The sequence below is a fragment of the Triticum urartu genome, chromosome 2A (assembly GCF_056163025.1).
Source record: "Triticum urartu cultivar PI428250 chromosome 2A, HENAU_Tu73, whole genome shotgun sequence".
Taxonomy (NCBI): domain Eukaryota; kingdom Viridiplantae; phylum Streptophyta; class Magnoliopsida; order Poales; family Poaceae; genus Triticum; species Triticum urartu.
Window position 1 is genome coordinate 695,149,008 of NC_141874.1, and position 23,660 is coordinate 695,172,667.

At 45.8% G+C, this 23,660-nt stretch overlaps 2 protein-coding genes across 2 annotated transcripts; one reads left to right on the top strand and one right to left on the bottom strand.

Moving 5' to 3' along the window:
- Positions 1-5,384: 5,384 nt before the first annotated feature.
- Positions 5,385-9,455, bottom strand: LOC125539791 (uncharacterized). Its single transcript, XM_048703307.2, has 2 exons — positions 8,176-9,455; positions 5,385-6,335 (listed from the first exon to the last, which is right to left on the bottom strand). Exons 1-2 carry the CDS (start codon positions 9,373-9,375, stop codon positions 5,949-5,951), a joined length of 1,587 nt encoding a protein of 528 aa, XP_048559264.2. The 5' UTR covers positions 9,376-9,455; the 3' UTR covers positions 5,385-5,948.
- A 6,164-nt stretch (positions 9,456-15,619) lies between these two features.
- Positions 15,620-18,027, top strand: LOC125534157 (U-box domain-containing protein 19-like). Its single transcript, XM_048697444.2, has one exon. It carries the CDS (start codon positions 15,845-15,847, stop codon positions 17,918-17,920), a length of 2,076 nt encoding a protein of 691 aa, XP_048553401.2. The 5' UTR covers positions 15,620-15,844; the 3' UTR covers positions 17,921-18,027.
- Positions 18,028-23,660: the final 5,633 nt, after the last annotated feature.

Here is a 23,660-nt window from a genome sequence, read left to right on the forward strand (position 1 = left end):
CCTCCTTGCTCCTGTAGTCTTCCTCCCCCTTACCAATCTCTTCTTACTTGTGATCTTGCACCTAGGTGCACTTCACAAGCCTAATGTAACATGTTACTTTTCACAGGTTTTATCCTGTTTTGAAATATAAGGTTGGCATTCAGCCACCTTTTCTTTCAAAAAAAATTCGCCTCCCTAACCTCAAACCGAAAAGTAACTTTAACAAAATCCTTTACTCTATCTCTAATCTCATCTAGAATCATGGAATAAGATGAATGTGCACCCTGGTTGATATCCGAGACAACCTGCATACAATCTGAAGCTATTATCAAATGTGATATGTTGAGATCCTTTGCAAGGGAGAGGGCTTCATTGCATGCACAAGCTTCCATATTTGGTGCATCAACTAGTCCTTCAAAGATCATCGCCGAGGCTCCCAGATACTTGCCATCCTTATCTCGACAAACAGCTGCAGCAGCGCCCATGCGTCCATTGCGTGAAAGTCCTCCATCAACATTTATCTTTGCCGAGTTTTCACCCGGAGCGATCCACCTCTGGACACGAGGCTGGGCTGGTCCCATAGTTGGTTGTACTGTCCTCACCGAAGCAATCTCCAAATCCTCCAAATACCTATTGATGAAGCACATAGTTGATAGAGGGCTCTGAAACTCATTATCGTGTATTGCACGCCTCCTCGCCCACCAAATCGACCACATTGTAATGAGCACTCTTGCCAGGTCTTGTTGGTTCATCGTTTCAAACAACCAAAACAGCCAAAGGCGGGCATCCTCCACTCTGTTGGATAGAAAATGCTCAAGAACTTCTCCATCCCCCAGGGCCCAGACGCACCGTGCCATGCGACAGTCAAACAACGAGTGCCGCCAAGAATCTTCAGCTGAGTTGCATATAGAGCAGGCCGGCGAGGTCGCCATCTTCCTCTCATGTCTTACAGTTCCCGTTGGCAGTGACATGTGTGATAGACGCCATACAAAAACTTTCACCTTTGATGGTATTTTAACCTTCCACAACTGTGACCAGGAATGACGCTCAGCTGCCACATTCGACCGGCTCGTCCTCTGCTCGAGCCAATCTTCTCGCTGCTGCCTAATCCCACTTAGCATTTTATAGGCTGATCGGACAGAGAAGACACCCCTCCTGTCATAGTGCCATGCCCAAAAATCATGTTGTATTCTAGAACTCAGTGGTATGTTCAAGATAACATCCACATCCGGGCGAACAAAATGCTCCTCCAAAATATCCTTCTTCCATGACCTAGTCACGGGCTCAATCAGTTCAGAAACTAATTGTGGAGGGCTAGCCGAAATAGCACATAGAGGTCTTAACTTAAAGTCCCGTGGCAGCCAATTGTCTTGCCAAATATGAGTAGTGGAACCCGACCCGATTCTCTTGATGATCCCGAGTGCTAACACATCTCGCCCCTCCAGAAGTGAGCGCCAAACCTGAGACGGGCGGGTACCCAAGGTGGCGTCCAAAATATCAGATTATGGATAGTAACGTGCCTTCAAGACGCGAGCACTGAGAGAGGACGGATCCTGTAACAAGAGCCAAACTTACCGAGCAAGTAATGCTAGATTGAAGAGCTCAACATCTTGAAACCCCATACCTCCCATGAACTTTGGCTTGCACATCGTCTTCCATGATACCCATGCTGGTTTCCTCTGGCCTTGCTTACTGCCCCACCAGAATTTCCAAAGGAGACCATTGATATGTTCACATAAACCCCGAGGTAATTTGAAACACGCCATAGAGTAGGTCGGTATGGATTGAGCAACTGAGTTAATCAAGACTTATTTTCCCCCCACCGACAGGCATTTCTCCATCCATCCTTGTATGTGTTTCCATATTCTATCCTTCAGGTACCTGAAACAGCCCTCCTTAGCCTTACCTACATCAGTAGGCAGGCCCAAGTACTTCTCGTTCAGAGATTCATTCTGAACTTCAAGAACATTTTTAATATCAACACGTGCTGACTCCGGAACACCCTTACTGAAAAATATCGACGACTTATCTGTGTTGATGCGTTGGCCAGATGCCGCACAATATATGTCAAGAAGGTCCTTCACCTTGGATGCACTGCCAGTTGCCGCTTCAAAGAATAAAAGGCTGTCATCGGCAAAAAGAAGATGATTGATGGCTGGTGCCGATGAGCTACCGACAGGCCTCGAACACCCAGGCCTTCCGATTTTAGCAAACAAGACAAGCCCTTCGCAGCCAATAGGAAAAGGTAAGGGGAGCTGGGATCCCCTTGCCGTAACCCCCTTGAGGGCCTGAAATCATCCAAGATGCCACCATTAAATAGGACAGAAAAAGAAACTGAAGTTACACACCTCATAATCGTAGCAGTAAAGCGCGGGCTAAAGCCCATCTTGAGCATAACCGCCTCCAGATATGGCCATTCGATTCTGTCATAAGCTTTCATCATGTCTAGCTTGAGTGCACAATAGCGATTCCCCTTGGCTCTCCTTGTTTTCATGTAATGCAGACATTCGTATGCTATGATAAAGTTGTCCGTTATAAGGCGTCCAGGAACAAAAGCTGATTGCTCTTGAGAAATAACCTCTGGGAGTATAATCTTCAACCTGTTTGCTAAGACCTTCGATGTGATCTTGTAGATCACATTGCAAAGGCTTATAGGTCGAAATTGTCCTAACCGTTTTGGACTTGCTATTTTTGGAATCATAACGATGAACGTGTGGTTGATTTCCTCCGATGAGTCATCTCCATTGAGCACCCTAGTGATCATGCCTGTTACCTCATCACCACAAAACTCCCAGTGCCGCTGAAAAAAGTGAGCCGGAAAACCATCCGGTCCAGGAGCCTTAGTGGGAAACATCTGAAAGAGCACATTTTTAATCTCATCCTTAGTGTAAGGAGCATCAAGGCCAGCATTCATGCCTGCATCCACTTTGGTCGGTATATGTGACAGAACCTCTTCCATACCTATAGTTCCCTCTGTAGCATACAAATTGGCATAAAAAGCACTTGCCATATCTGCTAGTTCAGCCGAGTCCGTACACATTGATCCATCTTGGCGTTGTAATTGCGTAATGTTGTTTTTTGCTCTCCTAGCACTGGCTTTCTTCTGAAAATACTTGGTGTTGCTGTCTCCCGCTGAAAGCCACCGAATACGCGATCTCTGTTGCATCATGATCTCCTCTCGGTAAGATACTTCAACTATGCGGTTTTGGATCCTTTTCTCCTCCTCGCTTGGACCAACACGAAGAGGATCAGCACGCAACTCAGCTAGCTCGTGCCTGAGTTTCCTCAACTCTTGTCGCACAGAGCCGAAAGTAGTCTTCCCTCAGTGTTTCAGAGAAGATGCAACAGCGGTCAACTTAGCTGCAAGCTCAGCTACCGTAGTAGCAGGATGATTGACCCGCCAAGCTTGTACCACTGTATCTCTGAACGAATCTTCAGTCTCCCACATACACTCATTAACGAAACGGCCTCTTTAGTGCAACTCTCAAGTTACTAGCTTCCAACTCATTTAACAAAAGAATTGGACAGTGATCTGATTTTGCCGCCGTGAGATGTTCCACTGAAGCAAAGGGAAACATAGCCGACCATGACGGAGTTGCAAGGGCGCGGTCAAGTCAGACCCGGCAATATTCTCCTCCGACCACTCTTTTCTTGAACGTCCAATCCAGGCCTTTGTATCCAAGATCTGCAAGCTTGCACACATCGACAGCCTCTCTGAATCCCGCTATTTGTGCACTGTCCCTCTCATTCGGTCCCATCTGCTCCTCTGAACGGAGAATTTCATTAAAATCACCCATGCAGAGCCATGGCAGCGAGTTTTCTCCTCGCAAAAACTTCATGGTGTCCCAAGTTTTGTATCTAAGACTCCTGTTTGCAGCTCCATAGAAGCAAGACAAACGCCATGGTTCTTTGCCCGGTTCTATAATTACAGAGTCAATGTGATATTGAGAAAAACTTTTTATTTCCAAGGCAACATTATTCTTCCAGTACAAGCACAAGCCTCCACTACGACCACTACTAGCTACTCCAAAACTACCACTAAAGCCTAGACTACCCGCCAAACCTTCCACCCTATACTTCGCAAGCTGAGTTTCAACTATGCAAAGCACATCCGACGCACAAGCCTCCACTAGATCGCGGAGCTCACGAACCGTCGCTGGGTCGCCAATCCCACGACAGTTCCAACATAAAGTCCTCATTTAGCGCGGCGGTCCCCCAAATCGGAGGGGCGGCCATTGCCTGGGTTTGATAACCGCGTGCTGCTACGGACGTGGGTTGCAGGGTTGTGCGGCGCCTCAACCTACAGGCAGGGAAGCGATGTGCGTACACCAAGGCAGTCCTGCACCCCATGACAGGCAGACCGCATCCCGTGTGACCACTCACAACACGGGCAATGAAAGTCATGCACTGTTTTATACTCTCTCCGTTTCTAAATATAGGTTTTTCTAGAGATTTCAACAAGTGACTATATACGAAGCAAAATGAGTGAATCTACACTCTAAAATATGTCTATATACATCCGTATGTGGTAGTTCATCTGAAATCTCTAAAAGGACTTATATTTAGGAACGGAGGAAGTAAATCTTTTGACATAGTTTTTGAATTTTACGAAATATAAAGACGGCATGCACTCCCCGGAGCAGAAACTCCACTCTCAAGAGGGGGGCAACCAACAAGAGAGTAATCTTTGATGTTCACATATATATAGGAAAAAAAAACATTCGCTGTTCAGCCAACGGTTCAGGTTTGCCGTTGTGCTGAAGCGTTATGCGTGTGGTGCATCCTGTGAACACATATATTATCTTCAATTTTTATTTCATTGTTCCAGTTTATTTTTTTAGCCTTTTCTGTATACAATGATTTAGAATAAACTGAAATAATGTTCTTCCGAAATCTTAATTACAAAAAATAAGGCAACACCTGGGGTGTGCTTAAGGTTCAGGTAATGGCATGTTAGCCATGTCTATTTTCCATATACTCCCTCCTTCCATCTATATAGGGCCTAATGTGTTTTTCGAGGCTAACTTTGACCAAATGTTAGAGCAACGATATATGACATGCAACTTACACAAAGCATACCGTCAAATTCGTATGTGAAAGGAGATTTCAATGATATAATTTTCACATTATGCATGTCATGTATTATTAATCGTGTCAATAGTCAAAGACCGTCTTAAAAAACGCATTAGGCCCTATATAGATGGAAGGAGGGAGTATATATAATGAAAATAGAATATACGTCAACGTGACACTGGTCGTGCCAATAGAAGATGCCTTTGGTGCCTGTACAGGACTCCATGGAAACAGGAGAGCACTTGCTATCAGCATAGTGCCTCCCAATGTCTCCTTTCTTAAAAAAAAAAAAACCCTTGCTACCAGCATAGAATTGTCTACTGCTCCCAATGTTAACTGCAAACATGCCATAACCATTTGTTCACAAAATTCAGGAAATAATTATATGTGTCTAAAAGTCGTAATACAAACTGACGTGCATTTGGTGCACACTCCAGAGTAAAACTGACTTGGTCTCTTGCCAACCAGTCATACTGAATACTGACTATGGTTACAATCATCACTGTTTCAACTAACATACATTAAACTTAGCACATCGTCATCACAGAATCTAAAAGCTAGAGTACCAACGCATTTCAACAAAAGCTCACTTACCTGTGTGGTTGCTACCCTGAGCTCTGTGCCTGACAAACAGTATCGCCTGAATGTAGCCTGATATTCATACGAATTTTGCCTGAGAAAACATGAAGTTCTAAGACCTATTTTTGGATGGCATCGGCAGACACCCTCGACTAAACTCCTTGCTAACTCCAGCTGCCTCAACCAGGATAACAGCACGGCATGCTAGCTCAAGCCAAGCACTCAGGACACCAAGCAAACCACGCACAAGCACTTATCAGGCCAGGCAAGTTCTATCAAGGCTCCAACAAACAGGCCTTTACTCCTGATAGACTTATTCAGCTACCGAAGAAAGCTCTCCATAACTTCCCCTTGCACATTTGCCACCAGCTCTCTGTTTCTGTCTTCTGTCTGCAGAATTCAGAATCTGCACCTGCTCTCAGTCTGTAGAATTCAGAGTCTGCACCTGCTCTCAAGATACGATCTCTCACGGTTATCAATAATTCATCTAAAGCAATGATTTTCCTCACAAGAGAGTTCTTCTCATCATCGACATCAATGCAAAGTAAGAAGGCCTCAATCTCAGCAACATTTGCGTCATCATCCTTAATCAAAGCTTCTTTGAATGATCGTAATGTTTTTATAAGAAACGATGAATCCTTTTCTGTGCTCTCAGGACCAACACTTCCAACGCTGTTTCCAATAACTTCATATTCTGAATCCTCCTGTAACAAAAAGGAAATTCAGTGTAAAAAGGAATACAAGTGTTTGTGTAGACCAATACTACCTCCGTCACGAATTACTTGTCGCAGAAATGGATAGAAATGGATGTATCTAGAACTAAAAATATGTCTAGATACATCCATTTCTACGACAAGTAATTCCGAACGGAGGGAGTATGTGATACAGATCATTGTATCTAGCTTTTACAGAAGCGATGAAAGTGAAATAAGATACTGATACACCACTACCATCTAGAACATTTTAACTCTGCTGTCATTATAATACGAAAGCAATGGAAAGATAACAGTTAAGATTTGATGGATGAAAAATGGTTAAAACTTAATTAGATTTGAGTGTCTTAACTATAGGAGTCAAAGTGACAAACCAGTATCTGGAATAGAAAAGAAATGTGAAGATTTTACAGAGTTAACGACGGTTGATATTTAATTGGCTTTAACAGCCCTAATTAGAAACCAAATAAATATATATTGGATACAAACTCCTCTATCCAATTGGAATCTATCTAACCATTATTATTATTTTTATAAAACAGTTAAGATTTAAGAAAAGAAATGAACGGTTAAGATTTGATCATTAAAAACACACCCATACTTGGGTTCAAGAGAAAAAGAAACAGAGTTGAATATGTTTTCTGTTTTGGAAACAGATAGGAAGATGTTCACTATTCTTGGACAGTCTTTTTCTAAAGAACATGGCCTATTCAAACTCTAGATTGATTAACTACTATAAGAGATAAATATGCACCTAGAAAACAAATATATGTACCGTCCCTCCGAAAACATGGAAGAGGTTAGAAAGTGACATGGGGATAATCATGTGTACTACTATCTTACAGTTGAATGCAAAGCTTGAATCATGTTGCGTACAAATATATTGGCAGATGCTCAGTTCTAACTGGCATGAAATTATGAAACACATATTCTTTAAATAATATGTAAATTTAGAACTGATGTAGAAGACAGGAAAAATGTAAAGGGAGAAAGAAAACGTAACTTACCATTGAGCATATAACTTATCCATATCCAGATACTTAAACACTACTGACAAATCTAGCTATTCATACACTACGTAGTAGTTATAGATTATGTATGTGGAACTTTATACTAATGCTATCTTTTAATCTGCAGAAACCCTCCAAATATTTAGACACTAAAAATAGGGCAGGCCGGTGCACGTAGCTCCTGCTTCGCAGGGTCAGGGGAAGGTTTCGACCACTTTGGGTCTTTTGTATGCAGCCTTTCCTTGCATTTCTGCAAGAGGCTGTTTCCAGGACTTGAACACTATTGACAAATCTAGCTTTTCATATACTAGTTAGTAGTTATATATTATGTATGTGGAGCTTTTTAATAATGTTATCATATAATCTAAACCCTCCAAATATTTAAACACCACTGACAAATCTAGCTATTCATATACTCCATCCAATACAAAATAAGTGTCGCAGTTTTGAACTGGGGCTAGTTCAAAACTGCGACACTTATTATGGATCAGAGGTAGTACTAGTTATGGATTATGTATGTGGAGATATGTATCAAAATGCTATCATATAACTGCAGAAACCCTTGACAATTTGCATCCTTGCAGCAATGTACAAGTAGTTGAGGTCGCCTACTGTTTTTTGGAAGGAACGGGAACATCACTATCAGCTCCTCTACTATGAGTTATGCAAAAGACATGTAACTTTGACAAAAAAACTCGATGGCATATCTTCACAGCAATACATCAATCCAATCCTCTCAGGAAACTTCATAGCATACAATCTACGGACCAAACATAAAAGGGAATCCTTAGCACCATGGTCAGACACAAGAATAGGCTCACCGTGTTGTCTACCAAAGGAGGCCAGGCCAAATAGGGATGGACAGGGCAGCCAATTCGCTTTCTGTTCTTGAAATGCTGGTTCAGCTCCGCTGTTTCCAGAGAGAAAGACATGAACCACTCAGGGGATCTGTACTTATCCCTGAAATTCTTCCAGGGGCAAATAGAAAGGTACACAAAGCCATTGAAGACCGTCATAAGCTGCACAGAGAATTTATCTTCCACTGAACAGCTGGTGACCTCCATAAATCTAGCGTGCAGCGGGAACGTACTGTGCAGCGCAAATCTCTGGACGCCGTCATCACCGGTTGTGCAGATCCAAAGAAAAAGCGTGCAATCCTTCTCAATGACGATACAGAGTTTCCGATCCTTGGTCTGACCAATCTTAAATTTTGGGTAGACCACTCTCAAGGGCGGAGGCAGATCAATTCGAGAGAACTGAAAGGTATCCGTGTTGAGCACCAAAATGTACTCGGTGAGAGATACCTCGTTCAGGGACATGAATTCCCAACAGATAAACCCATCCACCACCGTGCTGTCTGCGTGCCTGGAGCCCTCGGGCAGCGGCGTCGCAGTATCCGGTAAGATCTGCCACTCCATGGTGTCGGATGAGAGGACGGCGACGCGTACCCAAGCCCATGAGTAGTCGTGGCGGACACAGACCACACGGGACGGCCTCTGATCCTCTCCGGGGGAGAGTGTGTGGAACTCAAGGGAGCTGCCGTAGGGCATGTCGTGGTCCTCCTTGGGGCGGAGAATCAGGGCAGCTGTTTGGGGATTGTACAAAGCTTGCTGCTTGGTGCTCCGGTTTTCGATGCAAATGAAGCCGTCGTCATAGGCAATGTCGCGGAAATCGAGTCCCCACTCGGAATCGGAAGCGGCGGCGTGGTCTCGGAGGGGACTGAATCCGGCGGAGGGGCGCCGTGAGGAGGGGAAGGCTGGTACGGTGTGCATGCAGGGTGTGAGGAAGAGAGCGAGGAGCGGGGGTGCGTGGAGCTCGCGGAAGCGGCGGCGGAAGGCGCGCGACGAGCGGACGGCGCCGAGAAAGGCGCGGCAGGTGAAGGCGGCATAGCCGAGGCTGCGGAGGTCCGGGAGGCGGAGGAAGATCTCTCGGAGCTGGTCGTCGCCGAGGGAGCTTATGGTGGTTCCAGCGGGTGGTCTACGGTATTCCGGCGGCGGCGGCGGCGGGTGGTGGGAAGCCATGGCTGTCGCGCTCGAGCTGAACGAAATGGAGACCTAACCACTGGCCGCTGCTCCAACCGTACTACGCGCACCTACGTGGCCTGGCGCACACGGGCCGACGGGCGACTTGCGTTCCTTTTTCTGTCATTCTTTGGATTTTTTTTCACTTTGTTTTTTATTTCGGTAGGTTTTATTTTAATTGTTAAAACGTTAATGAATATAAAAATTCACTAAATTATATTTTTATTATTTTATTAACATGAACACTGTTCAAAAAATTGAACTTTTTTTCACAAGTTTAAAAAATGTTGGCAAATTGAAAACATGACCGGAAATTTCAAAAAATGTTCATGAATTGAAATATTTCCACGGATTAAAAATTTGCCAATTTAAAAAATCATGAAATCAAAAATGTCCACTAATTGAGAAATGTCTGTGAGTTCAAATTTTTTTATAACTCAAAAAATATTCACGAAATTGAAAATCTTAGTTAATTTTAAAAAGTTTCACTTGTTTCAAAAAATGTTCATGAATTAAAAAATGTCCTTGGATTCAAAAAAATATTTCAGAATTTCGAAAAATATTTGTGAATTTTAAAAGAAAAACACAAAACGGAAAAATGTACGTGAGTTTGACATATCTTCACTAATTAAAAAGGAAAAATAATAATGATATCTAAGAAAGGAAAAGAAAGAGAAAACAAAAACACGGTGAACAAGACCTTCTAGAATCTTCCAAAATAGGGTAGAAGGTTCTAGAACCTTCCAAAGATCAGTTAAAATGTTACCGCTGCCTTCCTAAGTGGGCTGGCCCAAAAAGCAGCGCTAGTGGGCGATGTCTCCTATGTGTGTTTTTTGCATATTCATATTCAAAAGGAGTTCGGAAGGAAATTGGTGGTTTAGAATTCAAGGCCTAGGAAGAGGAGTTGACTATTGAAAGGATTAGAAGAAAAGGTCAGCCCGCAAAGCAGCAGCATCTCGATAACGGGTGATGAAATCAACAAAGTCAAACTCAGACTAGCCACAGTGGAAGTAATATAGGTGGTAACATCACACTTATCTAGACAAAAATAAATAATATGGCATGTAATTAATGAAGAAAAAGAGACATGTGATAACATAACTAGTTACTGTAACATCACACATATCAAAAAAAAAATGAGTCTACAACATAATAAATGAGGTGATGCATGACACAACACATATGTTACTACCCATTGTGAAGGTAGTAACATAGACTAGTAACATATGCATGTTACTACTCTAATTTACTCTCCATTGTGACTAGTCTTAAGAGACAGAAACGTAAGAAGAAGAAAAAGCTCTGATGGTTAGCAGTTTAGTTTGGGTGTTGTATTCCGTTGTAAACGTAGCATGCAGTTGACCATTTTGATGTGGATCACAACTAAGTACACATGGTGGCAAACAAAAGTATTTTTTTGGCACAATGACACCACAATGTGCTTGCTTTAACGACCCCAAAGCTGAATTCCACTATTCTTCTACTCCAACTATATTGTCGATTCGATCAGGATATGGGTATAACTTGGTGTTCATTGGTTCTAGTTCAATAGATAAATAATGGAAAATGCACGGATATGAAATTCTACCCCATGGGTATCGATTGGATCCCCAGAACATATGATTTGTAGGCCCCAAAAAATAACAACTTAATCCCACCGCATGGGTACCCCCCCCCCCCCCCCCCCCGACAGCTCATGGCTACATAGTGGTGCCCCGGATTTAAAATTTTGCGGTCATAACTTTTTGACGAAAACGGTATTTTTCTGCAAAGTCTCCAAACATGCATGAAAAACAACCATCGCTTGTCATTGCATTAATAGGTTAGTCCAATAAAATGTTATAAGGTGCCAATACTATATATGTAATAATGGCATAAAAGTAGCATGCACATAGCAAAATTATAAATGTCTTTTGAGTATTAGTATGTAGAGATGAAGGTCGGGACACGACCACGCAAGGCACCTCCACCATGCCCAGCATGTCGCGCAGATCAGTTTTGAACAAGCTATGGCAAACATGGAGGGAAATGTGCGACCACATGTTGAACATTGTCCGGGTAAATCGTGCATCAATGTTGGCATCAGCACTTTTTGAATTTATTAACTCAAATTTATTAACAATGATGATGAACACAATATACAAACTTTATATGAATGCCTTTGATAGTGTGCCAGGATATGCAATGATAAAGCATGGTGTATATGAAAATGAATAACGATGAATGTGACATAAATATTGTCAACTATATATGATCATGCAAAGCAAAATGATTTTAAAGCATCAAATCCCTACTCATGTAATGGCCCACCGCGCGGGGGCTAGGGGCCCCTGGTTGTGGCTCCATGTTGATTTCCCTAATGATCATATTTTATATTACTGTCCCTAAAACGATATTTTCTACAAAGTGTAAAAACACAAAAGAACAATAGCAACTGACAATTGACATTGAATTGATGGTAAATCTAAAAAAAGTATAGAAAGGTACCAAACTAAGAAATAGTACTATAAGTAACATGAACATGGCAAAAAATTATAGGTACATTTAAGACTTATAAGTATGCGGCCGCGGAGGTCGGGGCTGAGACATCGTGGATGGTCTGCACAAACATGCAGGACGGTTGCACCATGCCCAACACGTCGCGAAGGTCTATCTTGGACGTTCACTAAGAGAAGGGAAATGTACAACCGCATGTTGAAGAGCGTTTGGCTGGTCTCCTGTACCGCCATCAGCATTCCTCTGAAGTATCGAAACAAAATCATTCCATTCCGTCGAATTATATCAATACCAAACATAGGAACAGAACCAGGCCCTTCTAATTAAATGGAACCATGACATTTTATTTCACTTTGTTTCGGAACTAAACACACGCTTACTGACTATATGTAATTATACTTACAAAAGTAGTATAATATGTGATATACATCTTTTTATACTAATGTATGGGCAGCTTTGCCTTATATCCAAAAGTAAAGCATGCAGCCCGGAGAATTAATAGGAGGATGAGGCAAATAATTAACAGCTTGCGTGATGTCGTGGTCAGAGCATCTACGTCCGGACTCCTCAAACGCCCTCATACATGAGGATGGATAGCTTGGTCACTGACCGGTCACAAAATCATGATTCAGTGGCACCCCTCGTATCGACCCTATACATCCGGCCTGACTAACACCGCTCATATCCAACCCATATCCGGGGCGGATATGGGGAGGTGCATCCGCCATGACTGATTTGGCCCATGTTGGTCCACCCTGACCCACATATGTTCGTCCCTATCCGCACCCCAGATGAAATTCTAGCCACTCCACTCCGTCCCAAACTCCTTTCCGACAATCTTCAGCCTTCTCTAACATGGCTGGCAATGAATCCGACTCTGAGATCTTCCGATCCGTTGACTGGGACCTCGTCCCATGCGGAGATGAGGAGATAGCCATCCGCATGACTATCCACCATTCACGGGAGGAGTGTGTGTCGGGACGCTATTGGAGTCAATCCGATGGGAATCCATTGCGTCTGTGTGAATGATGTTTGGATTTGTCGTTGCTGGTGGCTCAAGGCGTATGACTGCGGCCTTGTCGGATGCGGCAACCCCTGGCTGGCTCCGCAACTCCGGGGTGATGGCGCAACCCCTTCGGTGGCGCCTCATTTGTGCATCATCAGCCTCCATGTCGGAGGTCAAAGCCGGCATGCCTCACGGCCCATCCACGGCGTGTGGCTTGCATGAAGTAGTTTGATGGCATGTTGATGAAGCGGTCGGATGCTATGTGTGGGATCCATATGCATGACATGAATTAGTTTACATTGCATGTGATTGTATGGATTTAAGGATTTGCTAATGAGGTGCCCAGTTGTGGACGTGGACATCTAAGAGGTGACCAAACGCGTCAATGGACATTTAGGGGGGCAGATTAGCTAGGCCCGGATGTAGATGCTCTTATGATTTTTCACGGATTACGTGTGGAGGCGTCTTTGTCCGGGTTTAGGCCAGGGGTGTGGGCCTTAAACCCGACGGAGGTTCAGGGCATGATTATGAAAGAGAAGAGTCTAAAATAAATATTGGATTCATAAATCGAGTAATAATCCAACTTTAAACTCTAAATCCCTAAAATTGGCACCGCAAACTTACTGATTCCGATCAATCATAACTTAGACCTATTCGTGACACCGGGAAAGAGTAAGCCCAGCTGGGATCACTCACTTGTCTCAGTGACTACATGGCCACATATCATCTTCACATTCTTTCCACATGCACTCTCTCTCATCTTTTTCTTTTAGGTTTTTTTTAAGCAAAAGAGGGGATCCCCTCCGATTTCATTAATGAAACCATGGCACAAGTTTAACGACTTCAGGTAGCATCAGTACCAGCTCCCTAGATATCTTTTTCTCTCAGGTGCGGATGCAAAACCATGCACACGGACATCATCCCTGGCTTGCTGGGAAGTGCATGAATGAACCCGGATACATATGAATCCACTTTGAAAAACACATTTCTAAATGCTAAAAATATCTGAAAAATGTTGCACTGATACGTCTTCATGTTCTATGTGTGTGCATAAAGTTTCGCGGAAAAATAACTTTTTTCATGGTGTGTGCAAAAAAAACAAAATATTGTGTCGTGGAACGCTATTTAGAAGCACTGAAATTTGACTTTTTTGCGGAGACAAAACAAGAAGACATTTTTTCACAAAACTTTGTTCCCTGCACATACATTTGCGACATGTATGCATGAAATTTTCTTTTGAATTTTTTGAGATTTTAAAAAATGCTTAAAATGTACTCCCTCCGGTCCTTTTTAGTTCGTATATAAGATTTGACTGAAGTCAAGCCTCGTAAAGTTTGACCAATTTTATAGAAAAAAGTACCAACATTCATAATCTGAAATCAATATCAATAGATGTGTCATGACTTAAAGTTTCATATTATATAACTTTAGCATGACAGATGTTGATATTTTTTTATATAAATACGGTCAAACTCTATGAAGTTTGACTTCAAAAAATTCTAATATACAGAGTAAAAAGAATCGGAAAAAGTAATTTTCAAAAAGTGGGTGCAGATGCCGTTGGGTTCAGGAGGTGCCCACTCCTGGCTTGCTGCCTCTCAATGGGCACGAACAGAGGGGGGCCCCGAACAGAGGACGCTCGGGAGCCGACACCTGGGGCGGCACCGTGTCGGCCAGGTGGGCCCAGCCGCCCTCCGGGACTCCCTCGCGATGCCGCCGCGCTCAGGTCACGGCGCCCGTCCACGTGCCCCGGGCGGCCGGCCGACAGTTCCAAACTCCCCACTCCTGCCGTACGTGCCGACATGGCCGTGATTACGATTATCCCATGCGCCCACGCCTTGCAAGAGCCAATGTCACGTGGGCCCGTAAGCCCGTTCCGGCGGCAGTCGTTTCCATCGTGTTCGGCCATGCCGGGACAGACGACGACAGCTCGCAAGCCCTAAGAATAAATTACCGGCTAATCTTTTGCGCGCGCGGTGATTCTCTCTCTCGAGAGAGCGCCAGCAGCTGGAGCTCTGCTTAAAACAGCGACGGAACGCTGTCAAACTAACAATCTGTTAGCCGTCCGTCGTGTTACTTGTGCGTGCCTCCACATGCAAAAGGCACGCGTTCTATACTTTCTACCTTTTCTTTTGGGTCTTTGTCTCAGTGTGACGGAGACTTAATAAAGTCTTAGTCGGGTGATATATTAATCCGTCGCACAATATAAAACACTCTTCTTGCAAGCTAACATAGCTTCAAAACGTCTTATATTCTTGAAAAAACATCTTATATTATGTGACAAAGGTGTAGTATATACACACAAGAATATAAAGGAAAAAGTCAAAAAGAAAATTTTTGTACAAATCTCCATGCAAGACAAAATCAATATAGCATTGACTAAGGCTAAGGAAGTCTCGGTCGACTGAAACTTAGCAAAATTATTTTCTTTTCTACTGGTAGTAGTACAAAATGTTGAACGATCAGCTTAGGGCACTCTTCTATGTGGAGCCGAGTCGATTTCCATATTGCAAATTGCAATATCTTCTGCCCCCCACCCCCCTAACAATTTTATTATCTACATACTCGATTCCCAGCTAATCGAGACAGCAAATCTTGTTATCGGAAGCACATGAAACAACGCCCGGGATTTTAAAAAGCTGCCGCCCGCGGCCCGCACAGTGCAGCACTATGCAATCATGATATTGGCGCGTCGCCTCGCCTTGCCCCGTCCGTCCGGAAGCTGCCGCCCACCGCAACCAGATTCGTACGCGCCACCATCGGCGAACCGCCGCGCGCCACCAGCCCGGGCCCTATCCATGGCCGGTCCAGCACGTGTACCGTCGTCCCTATAAATAGTTCTTCCAATTCTTGGTCTTGGCCGCCGCGAGAGAGGAAGACCCCGCTCCTCAATCCTCACAGATTTTGTGTCCGGCGCGCTGCGTTCCCTCCAAATCCAATTGCCGTCCGCAGCTGCCCGATCGCGACATGCCGCCGCACGACCGTCAGGCGCCGCCGGGCCGCCGGATGCTGGCGCTGCCCACGGTGTGCCCGTGCGAGGCCATCGCCCCCGGGACGCTGCTGGCGTCGCTCGTCGCCCTCGTGGCCGAGGTCGCGCGCCACGACGCCGCCGCGCTCCCCGTGCTCCGGCGGGGGGCCGGCGAGGCCCTGCGCGTCACCCGCGTCCTCCTCGCGTTCCTCGAGGAGGTCCGCGAGGCGGCGGGGGAGCCCCTGCCGGACGCGTCGGTGCTCGGCCTGTCCGAGCTCCACGTCGCCATGCAGAAGCTCCGGTTCCTGCTCGCGGACTGCTCCAGGCGAGGGGCGAGGCTGTGGGTGCTCATGAACGCCGACATGGTTGCGTCCGAGCTCAGGGTCATCCTCGGCTCGGTCGCCACGGCCTTGGACGTCCTGCCGGCGGACGTGGTCGGGGCTTCTGTCGAGGCTGGAGAGCTCGCTAGGCTCCTGTCTCAGAAGGCGTGGCGCGCGCCGGTGTGGCCGGACGAGGACGACGGGCGCGCGACCCGGAGCGTGCGTTCCATGCTCGCGCTGTTCAGGAGCCGCGCCACGCCGCACGCGGGGGACGCGATGATGGTGCTCGGCCGCGTCGGCATCACCAGCTGGTGCGACTGCGCCGAGGAGGCCGCTTTCCTCGAGGCCGAGCTGCTGGACCGCCTGGAGGACGGCCGCGAGAACGACAACGACCTCGTGCTCATCAGCGGCCTCATGGCGTTCCTCGTCTACTGTCGCGTCGTCTTGTTTGACACCGTTGATGCCAAGAAAGCTGACGCGGCAGCGCCCGGGTCAAGGCCGCCATCGAGCTGCGCGGCGTGGACTAGCCAGGAGGCGCTGCAATGCCCGATCAGTCTCGAGCTGATGACTGACCCGGTGACAGTGACCACCGGCCAAACTTACGACCGGACGTCCATCAAACGGTGGATCAAGAGCGGCTGCCGGACGTGCCCTGTTACCGGCGAGAAGCTCCGTAGCACCCAGTTCGTGCCGAACGTAGCCGCGCGCGGCATTGTCGAGCAGCTGCTCCTGGCCAATGGGACGCCGCTCCACGAGCAGCAGAGCAGCAAGCACCGGTGCGCGGTCGATAAGACCGTCTCGGCGTTCGGCCCGGCCGCGGCCGGCGGCGTGCGTCTCGCCGTGACCTTCCTTATTGCCAGGCTCTCCAGGGGCACGCCCGAGGAGCAGAAGAAGGCGACGCACGAGGTGCGGAAGCTGGCGAAGCGCAACGTGTACCACCGCGCGTGCCTCGTGGAGGCCGACGCCGTGCCGTGGCTCCTCCACCTCGTCTCCTCGATGGACGCGTCCGTCCAGGACAACGCCATCGCCTGCCTCCTCAACCTCTCGAAGCACGCGGCCGGGCGGAGCGCGCTCGTGGAGGCGGGCGGGCTCGGGCTCGTCGTCGACGCCGTCAACGTCGCGGCCAAGGTGGAGGCGCGGCAGAACGCGGCGGCCATCCTGTTCTACCTCTCGCCGAACAGCGAGTACTGCCAGGAGATCGGCCGCATCCCGGAGGCCATCCCGACGCTGGTGCGCCTCATGAGGGACGGCACCTACCGCGGCCGCAAGAACGCGCTGGTGAGCCTCCACGGGGTGCTCCACGGCGCGAGCAGCATCAGGAAGGCGGTGACCGCCGGCGCCGTGGGCGTGCTCGCCAGCCTCCTGCCCGGCGACCGCGAGGACCTGGCGAACGACGCCGTCGCCCTGCTCGCGAGGATCGCCGAGCAGCCGGCCGGCGCGACGGCCATCCTGGCCAGCTCGGAGCTCGTCACGAGCCTCGTCGACTTCCTCGGCGCGTCGGTGTCTCGGTCGGGGAAGGACCACTGCGTGGCGCTGCTGGCCTCGCTGTGCCTGCACGGAGGGGACAAGGTCGTCGCCCTCATGGGCAAGATGACTGCGCTGATGCCCGCGCTGTACGCGCTCATCGCCGACGGCAGCCCTCTGGCGAACAAGAAAGCGAGGTGGCTCATTAACGAGATCCACCGGGTCTACGAGCAGCGCCAGCCGACGCCGCCGGTGGCGCTGCCGGCCGGTGACCGTGTCATTCGAGTATAGCTATAGCCCACGAACTTGAGTGTGATGACTGATGAAGTGTACAGATGATTCCTGTAATTTGTCTTTCTTTTTCCGGTGATGACTTCTCTTTCCTCTGTCCTGCTCGCGTTTTTGAGGAGCAGGGATGGGCATCACATAATGTAAAATTGTACATATGAGAGTGTCTATGTAAAAAGAAAGTGTCAAACTTCCGCCCCATTTTATAAATAGTATAAGCAAACGATGACGAAAGTACCTCCCCGCCGGACGCAGTTTTTTATGTTCGTGTTCACGAATCGGAGCCGGTCCGGTCATCATGCATGCTGTTCAATTAATTAGGCTCACCGTTGTGTCAGCCATGCATTGGCCATAGCCTAGTAGATTCATTTCTTTAGCTAGATTCTATGCATGCTTTGTGCATTTTTCCCTTTCATGCTCGTGTTTAGTGTCAGGTCAGCCTCATAATTATATGAGGCATGGATAATTAATATCGATAATTAATTTTTTTGCGGGATAACGTCGCTAGTTACCGTGGGATTATTACATGTTAACCCATAGTTTCACTAAAAAATCACAGGCGTGAAATTTTTATGAAGGCTTTGTCAGACTTTATCAAGGATGTGCCTGAACTTTGCCATAAAAATCAGAAGGACCTTAGAAAAACCAACAAAAATGAAAAGTTTTTTGAGTTTTGGCGACGAAGTTCCGAAAATATGGTTAAAAGGTTCTCTACCTATTTTTTTAAAAATGCGAGCTATGTCAGGGTTTTTCAAAAATTCTTCTATTTTTCATGGCAAAGTTCAGATACCAGTTTAACAAAGTTTGGTTCTATTTAAAATTATTTAAAGAACATTCTTTAAGAACAATTTAAATAACAGGATATTTTAATTTTATGATGTTTAAATTATTCCAACAATATAAGCTAGAGAGATAATCACGGGAATTAATTCTATAGCCGGAGGGGTAAAGTGAATCTAGTGACAACGTCACCTACTACTGGACAAAACTAGCCTGGGTCCTAGCGGGGCCCTTCTCGGCTTCCTCACACGCATCATGGGTAGATTTGAGCGGTGGAGATACACGCTATGAACGGAACACGAATGTAAATGCCTTCCGTATGCAGCGCGAATCCGAGCCGGTCGTCATGCATGCTGTCCAATCAATTAGGCCCACCGTTGTGTCAGCCATGCACCAGCCACAGGCTAGTAGATTCGTTTCTCTAGCTAGATCCTATGCATGCTCTGCGCACTTTTCCCTCCCATGCTCATGTTTAGTGGCGGCCAGCCTCATAATTATATCTGGCATGGATAATTAACGTCACTAGTTAAAAATTTTGTGGGATAACATCGCTAGTTACTATGTGATTATTACATGTTAACCCACAGTTTCACTAAAAAATCACGAGCGTGCAATTTTTATGAAGACTTTGTCAGACTTTATAAAGGATGTGCCTGAACATTGCCATGAAAATCAGAAGGACCTTAGAAAAAACCCAAAAAAATGAAAAGTTTTTTGAGTTTTGGCGACGAAGTTCCAAAAATATGGTTAAAAGGTTCTCTACCTATTTTTCAAAAAATGCAAGCTATGCCAGGGTTTTCCAAAAGTTCTTCTATTTTTCATGGCAAAGTTCAGATACCAGTTTAACAAAGTTTGGTTCTATTTAAAATTATTTAAAGAACATTCTTTGAGAACAATTTAAATAACAGGATATTTTAATTTTGTGATGTTTAAATTATTCCAACAATATAGGCTAGAGAGATAATCACAGGAATTAATTTTACAGCCGGAGAGGTAAAGCGAATCTAACGACAGCGTCACCTACTACTGGACAAGACTAGCCTGAGTCCTAGCGGGGCCCTTCTCGGCTTCCTCACACGCATTATGGGTAGATTTGAGCGGTGGAGATACGCGCTATGAACGGAACGTGAATGTAAATGCCTTCCGTATGCAGCGCGAATCCGAGCCGTGACATCATGCATGCTGTCCAATCAGTTGGGCCCACCGTTGTGTCAGCCATGCACCAGCCACAGGCTAGTAGGTTTGTTTCTCTAGCTAGATCCTATGCAAGCTCTGCGCACTTTTCCCTCCCATGCTCCTGTTTAGTGGCAGGCCAGCCTCATAATTATATCTGGCGTGGATAATTAACGTCGCAAGTTAATTTTTTTGCAGGATAACGTCGCTAGTTACTGTGGGATTATTACATGTTAACCCACAGTCTCACTAAAAAATCATGGGCGTGCTATTTTTATGAAGGCCGTCAGACTTTATAAAGGATGTGCCTGAACTTTGCCATGAAAATTAGAAGGACCTTAGAAAAAACCAACAGAAATAAAAAGTTCTTTTAGTTTCGGCGACGAAGTTCCAAAAATATGGTTAAAATGTTCTTTACCTATTTTTAAAAATTGCGAGCTATACCAGGGTTTTCCAAAAGTTCTTCTATTTTTCATGGCAAAGTTCAGATACCAGTTTAACAAAGTTCGGTTCTATTTAAAACTATTTAAAGAACATTCTTTGAGAACAATTTGAATAACATGATATTTTAATTTTGTGATGTTTAAATTATTCCAACAATATAGGCTAGAGAGATAATCACATTAATTAATTCTACAGCTGGAGGGGTAAAGCGAATCTAGCGACAGCGTCACCTACTACTGGACAAGACTAGCCTGGGTCCTAGTGTTGGGAAACGTAGCAGAAATTCAAAATTTTCCTACGTGTCACCAAGATCTATCTATGGAGAGACTAGCAACGAGGGGAAGGAGAGTGCATCTACATACCCTTGTAGATCGCTAAGCGGAAGCGTTCAAGTGAACAGGGTTGATGGAGTCGTACTCGTCGTGATTCAAATCACCGATGACCAAGTGCCGAACGCACGGCACCTCCGCGTTCAACACACGTACAGCCCGGTGACGTCTCCCACGCCTTGATCCAGCAAGGAGAGAGGGAGAGGTTGAGGAAGACTCCATCCAGCAGCAGCATAACGGCGTGGTGGTGATGGAGGAGCGTGGCAATCCTGCAGGGCTTCGCCAAGCACCACAGAAGAGGAGGGAGAGAGAGATGCAGGGCTGCACCAACGAGAGATCGAATCGCGTGTGTTTTGGGGCAGCCCTTGGCCTCATATATATAGGGGAAGGGGAGGAGGCTGTGCCCCCTCTAGGGTTCCCACCCCTAGAGGGGCGGCAGCCCCAAACCCATCTAAGGGTGGCGGCCACAAGGGGGAGGAGAGGGAGGCGCAGGGTATATGGGCCTTAGGGCCCATCTGCCCTTAGGGTTTGCCCCCTCTCCCCTTCTAGGCGCATGGGCCTTAGTGGGACTGGTGCCCTTGGCCCATGTAGACCAAGGAGCATTCCCTACAGCCCATGTGGCCCCCCGGGGCAGGTGGCCCCACTTGGTGGACCCCCGGGACCCTCCCGGTGGTCCCGGTACGTTACCGATAAACCCCGAAACTCTTCCGGTGACCAAAACAGGACTTCCCATATATAAATCTTTACCTCCGGACCATTCCGGAACTCCTCGTGACGTCCGGGATCTCATCCGGGACTCCGAACAACATTCGGTAACCATATACAAACTTCCTTTATAACCCTAGCGTCATCGAACCTTAAGTGTGTAGACCCTACGGGTTCGGGAGACATGCAGACATGACCGAGACGTTCTCCGGTCAATAACCAACAGCGGGATCTGGATACCCATGTTGGCTCCCACATGTTCCACGATGATCTCATCGGATGAACCACGATGTCAAGGACTTAATCAATCCCGTATACAATTCCCTTTGTCTATCGGTACGATACTTGCCCGAGATTCGATCGTCGGTATCCCGATACCTTGTTCAATCTCGTTACCGGCAAGTCTCTTTACTCGTTCCGCAACACATCATCCCGTGATCAACTCCTTGATCACATTGTGCACATTATGATGATGTCCTACCGAGTGGGCCCAGAGATACCTCTCCGTTTACACGGAGTGACAAATCCCAATCTCGATTCGTGCCAACCCAACAGACACTTTCGGAGATACCTGTAGTGCACCTTTATAGTCACCCAGTTACGTTGTGACGTTTGGCACACCCAAAGCATTCCTACGGTATCCGGGAGTTGCACAATCTCATGGTCTAAGGAAATGATACTTGACATTAGAAAATCTTTAGCATACGAACTACACGATCTTGTGCTATGCTTAGGATTGGGTCTTGTCCATCACATCATTCTCCTAATGATGTGATCCCGTTATCAACGACATCCAATGTCCATGGTCAGGAAACCGTAACCATCTATTGATCAACGAGCTAGTCAACTAGAGGCTTACTAGGGACATGGTGTTGTCTATGTATCCACACATGTATCTGAGTTTCCTATCAATACAATTCTAGCATGGATAATAAACGATTATCATGAATAAGGAAATATAATAATAACTAATTTATTATTGCCTCTAGGGCATATTTCCAACACCTAGCGGGGCCATTCTCGGCTTCCTCACACGCATCATGGGTAGATTTGAGCGCTAGAGATACATGCTATGAATGGAACGCGAATGTAAATGCCTTTTCCCCTACCCGTGGAGCAAATGCTCCTGGTATGAACAGTAAAATAAAAAAAAGAACAAATATTCAAAAAATTAAAAAAATTCTGAAATTATTTTGTAACATACTTCAACAAATGTTTGTTGTGTATGCAAAATTTTATGACGAAATCACATTGGTGGAAGGCGTGCCAAAAAACAAAATCAAAGCTTCAAAATGCTTTTGTAAGTATCATTTTCAAAGCATCAATTTTGTTTTTTTACCATGCCTTTCACTAATGTGATTTTGCGATGAAATTTTCTATGCACAACAAACATTTATGGAAGTATGCCACAATAAAATTTCAGAATTTTTTAAATTATGTTTGAATTGATTTGATGTTACTGTTCACACCAAGAACATTTGCTCCTGGGTATAGAAACCCCACGTCCAAACGATGAATGAAACTGCTACGTGTATGATACACATGTGCCCAAACTTCAGGACATGAAAATCCAGCGGCTCGTGATCATTTCGATCATACGCGGCTAGATTTAGTCATCATGTATGAGTCATTTGAATTTAATCATTTTTAACACAGGCTAGATTTAATCATCATGTATGAGTCGTTTGAATTTAATCATTTTTAATACAATACAGATACAAACGCTCATACATACACACGTACACTCACCACAATGAATGCACACACGCACACCCTACCCAAATTTAATCATTTTTTAACACAGTAAAGACGCAAGCCGACATATCACTGAAAGCGCATCGCCGGAAATTTTGAAATAAATTTAGGAATAATGCGATATTACTGTCCTTCTAACCATCCAACCACAGATTGGTTCACGAATTTAATCATTTGAATCAATACATAATGGTGAAGAAACCCTACTACAAACCAAAAAAAGACATCCAAGTAAATAGTGTAAACTCCATTAACTCAAAGCATATACTCAAAAAAGCTACCTCAAAACAAGAATCACCCGATACCACCGACCAGGAACAGATAAGCGTCTCCTTGGGGAACCATCGAATGCTAATGCTTCGAACAGATCAAGATGTTGCCGAAGAGGGTCGCCACGCCCTCTTGTTCTGGGCCGTAGAGCATCGATCCTGTTTGCGGACAACAAGGACCAAGAACCGTGACCACAATGTCACGTGCAAAATGTAGGAGCAAACAAGACCACTCCATGCTCTGGACCAGGACACTTCATGCCATGGATAGAGCCTCCCGTCTGAGAT